The sequence below is a fragment of the Fukomys damarensis genome, unplaced genomic scaffold (assembly GCF_012274545.1).
Source record: "Fukomys damarensis isolate Sample0158 unplaced genomic scaffold, DMR_v1.0_HiC HiC_scaffold_37, whole genome shotgun sequence".
Classification (NCBI taxonomy): domain Eukaryota; kingdom Metazoa; phylum Chordata; class Mammalia; order Rodentia; family Bathyergidae; genus Fukomys; species Fukomys damarensis.
Window position 1 is genome coordinate 1,661,979 of NW_022900949.1, and position 3,509 is coordinate 1,665,487.

Consider the following 3,509-nt stretch of genomic DNA (forward strand, 5'->3'; position numbering starts at 1 on the left):
CCCTGGAGAGAGACCACATCTTTGCAGCGGGCCGCAGGCTGAGGACCCGCTGCCGCCTTAGGTAATGGGGAGCCACAGAGGGTTCATGACTGGGAGAGGCCCCAATCAGACCCGCGTGTCCCAGAGACCTGGGGCGCTGCCTGTGGGGCGCCGGCAGCTGCAGAGATGGGGTGCCCCAAGACAGGCGGTGTCCCCTTCGATCCAGGACAAACTCACCAACTCCCAGGAGCTGCTGGGTGTGCGGCGCCGGAACTGCATCTGGGCTCTGTCCTCCCCAGGGTTCTCCCACTCCATCCTTAGCCCCCCGCGGGACAGGGACATCCTGGCTGCTCTCACCGGGGGGTCGTATCGCACTGGAAGCGAGGGAACGCCGGGAGGCGCGGCTGCGAATTCTGCCCCTGTTCCGTCTGGCCCAGGGGAGCCACCTGTGTCCCCAAATCAGAATCGGGGGCTCCCTGGCAGCTCCCAGCTGAACCTAGAACTCTGTGATCCAGTCAAGAGGAGCCAGCCGGGGATTTAGCTCAGTGGTTCCACCGCCTGCCTCACAAGCACAAGGTCCCGAGTTCTATTCCCGTACCCAGAGAGAGAGAGAGAGAGAGAGAGAGAGAGAAGCCAGGGGCACACCTGTGAGCTCAGCCACTTGGGAGGCTGAGGCAGGAGGGTCCTAGTTTTCAAGCCCAGCCAAGGCAACTTAGCAAGACTTTGTCTCAAAGAATAAAAAGGGCTGGGGACGTAGCTCATTTGGAAGGCTCTGGGTTCAATCCCCCGTACTGAATGAAAAAAAGAAAGTAACAAGGGAGAGGATTCAACTGCAAGGGACAGACTCCTCCTAGTGCAAATGCCTTTACAATATTAATTCCCATGCCCAGCAGAGCTGTAGCAAGACAGGGACTCCTATAAATTGCTGGCCAGGAGATAATTGAGTGTTTTTGGGAAATCTAAGCCAGATTCACTGCAAAGAGCTGCGCTAACAAGTGGCATAAACAAGCTGGCTGCATCTTGATCACGCCATACCTGATCTCCTCTATATTGTACAAAGTGTATGATGTGACATGTCGCTGTGCATATAGACAGTGTAATGACTACTATAGGAAGCAGCAAAATGCACCCACCCCCTCCTGCAGCTGCCTGGCCAGTGCACCTGGTGAGCAGGGCCTAATCTCCTCAGATCTGCAGATTCTCTTACACTGCACACCTGCAAGTTGGTCCTGTTTGGCCTCCGTCTCCCTGCCTCCTCCCCATCCCTGCCCCTAGTAACCACCGGGTTGTTTTGTTGCTATGTATTCAAACATTTTCTTTTCCTTCCTACGCAGTGCTGGGGCTGGAGCCTGGGGCCTCATGCATGCTAGACAAGCGCTCTGCTGCTGAGTACAGCCCCGACCCCTTTTATGTATTTTATTTTGAGACAGGGTCTCACTACATTTTCTGGGCTGGGTTGGAGCTTTCGGTCTTCCTGCCTCAGCCTCCAGAGTAGCTGGAGTTACAGGCATTCACCACCATCTTCAGCTTTATGTAATACATCAATATTTTGCTGGCCGTGGATTTTTTTTTTTTTTGGCTTCAGTTGAAATTTTTTCAAACAAATATTGAATTATGGACTGGAGGTGCAGCTCAGGGGTGAACGTTTGCCTGGTGCATGAGAGGCCCTGGGTTTTATCCCCAGCTCCGCGGAAGAAAATAACAAAGTTATTGCAGTGCAAGCCCAGTGTGGTGGCACACGCCTGTGATCCCAGCACTTAGGAGGCTGAGGCAGGACAATCACCACAAGTTCAAGGCCAGCCTGGCCTCCATAGGGAGAACCTGGCTCAAAAGACCAGAAAATAAATCAATAAAGCAGTTGTACCCCAGTACAATATTGTTCCCATTGACACAAGTTTTTGGTGCCTATAAGTTTGCTGCCGAAGGTGGGACTCCCCCGGCTGGGCTGCCACCTCCTGGGCTGTGCCCAGATCCCCGCCCGCCCTCACCCCACAGTAGCCTCGCGGCCCGTGGGGACGGGTGAGACACTGACCCCATTCCAGTTCCGACAGCCGTAGGGTGACCGCGGGCGACCTCTCCGTCCGGTTGGCGGCCCGGGACTCCACCCAGAGTGTGACATTACTGTGCACAGACACCCCGTCCTGTTCCGAGAACTGCACCTGGGTGGCTTTGTCCGCCGAGAAGTAGCAGCAGGACCTGTGAACGCTGCGGGAAGGGGTGGCACTGCTGAGCCTTCTCCTCTCCCCGTCTTGCTTTGCTGCTGCTTCTTTGTTTTTGGTACCGGGATCGAACTCGGGACCTCCCACTTGCGAGGCAGACGGCGGCGCCACTGAGCTAAATCCCGGCTTTGCCTTACTGAACCCGGGACCATCACACTGAGCTCTGTCTTCGGCCTTTTCTGTTTCTTTATTTTTTAGGTCTTGCTAAGTTGCTGGGTTTAAATATGTGATGCTCCTGCCTCAGCCTCCTGAGTAGTTGGGATTATAGGACAGGGCCCTTTTTAGCCCTCTCCAAACACCATCTCCCCGACCTTGGGTTTTTTGAGCCTGCGCGGGTCACTCCGTGCGAGTGGGCAGTAGCGGGAGGGGACAGGGGCCAGCGCTCAGGGGCGGGCAGCGTCCTCACCAGCACCTCAGGAAGTGGCTGACCGCGTCCTGGGGGCCGTCGTACCGCCAGGAGCACGCGTAGTGACCCTTGTGGTCGAACACTCGGTAGCAGCTCAGGTCCCTGGGACCCGTGGCGGAGTCTGCAAGAGATTCCTCAGGGTTTGGGGGCCCCTCTGTGTCGGGGCAGGGCCTCCCCTCACCGAACCCCAAGACCCCGGTCCTGCCATGGTCCCGGCCCTGCCCCTGCGGATCACGACGCCCCAGGGTGTCCTTCAGTGGCCGCGCCTTGGCCGTGAGCAACCTCCTCCTCCTCCCTCCCCAGCCCGTTTCCCATCCCTGTCCCCCACGCAGGGACCGCTCAGCTCAGCTACGAAAACCGAGATGGGGCGCGAAGCAGCCTCCAACTTCCTAGCCCCCGGGAGGCTCCCGCCTCAGCCTCCCTGCACCCAGGAGCCGGCACGGAACCGCCCCTCCAGCCCACACTTCGAACCTGAGTCTGCGTCGGGATAAGGCGGGTCCTGGTAACGGCACAGGCCGGACCCACAGGCACCTGCAAAGGCAACTGAGACGCGGTGAGGTCCGGACACGCTCTGTGGGGACGGGGCCCTGGCGTGGGGTCCGCACACAAGTCCTCACCTGCCTGCCCTCCGCTTTCCCGTGTCTCGGGCACCGAACGTCCGCCCGCCCCTCCGCCCACTCATCGGTGCCCTGGGACGTCGTGCTCTGGGTGGAACCCTGGGCCACCACAGGACAGAGAAGTCCCCTAAGGTCACCCTGCACCTCCCGGAGAGGGCTCAGCGCGCTCCCGGCCTCCGCTCCTTCTCCACCCCAGGGTCCCCGGCCCCCTTAGACCGAGGCGCACAGAGGGGACCCAGGCCTCCCACAGCCCAGCAGGTAGTGTGGGGTCCGCGCGGGGACTCACCG

At 59.1% G+C, this 3,509-nt stretch overlaps 1 protein-coding gene across 1 annotated transcript in view; it reads right to left on the reverse strand.

Annotated features, from left to right (window-relative positions):
* Nucleotides 1-3,286, reverse strand: part of Il12rb1 (interleukin 12 receptor subunit beta 1) — a 7,813-nt gene extending 4,527 nt beyond the window's left edge. Inside the window, exons 1-6 of the mRNA XM_033759391.1 lie at nt 3,283-3,286; nt 3,076-3,216; nt 2,605-2,725; nt 2,510-2,525; nt 2,012-2,402; nt 112-353 (exon numbers count right to left, since the gene is read on the reverse strand). Of these exons, the coding sequence (XP_033615282.1) occupies nt 112-353; nt 2,012-2,402; nt 2,510-2,525; nt 2,605-2,725; nt 3,076-3,216; nt 3,283-3,286 (915 nt within the window). The remainder of the gene's footprint in view (nt 1-111; nt 354-2,011; nt 2,403-2,509; nt 2,526-2,604; nt 2,726-3,075; nt 3,217-3,282) is intronic.
* Nucleotides 3,287-3,509: the final 223 nt, after the last annotated feature.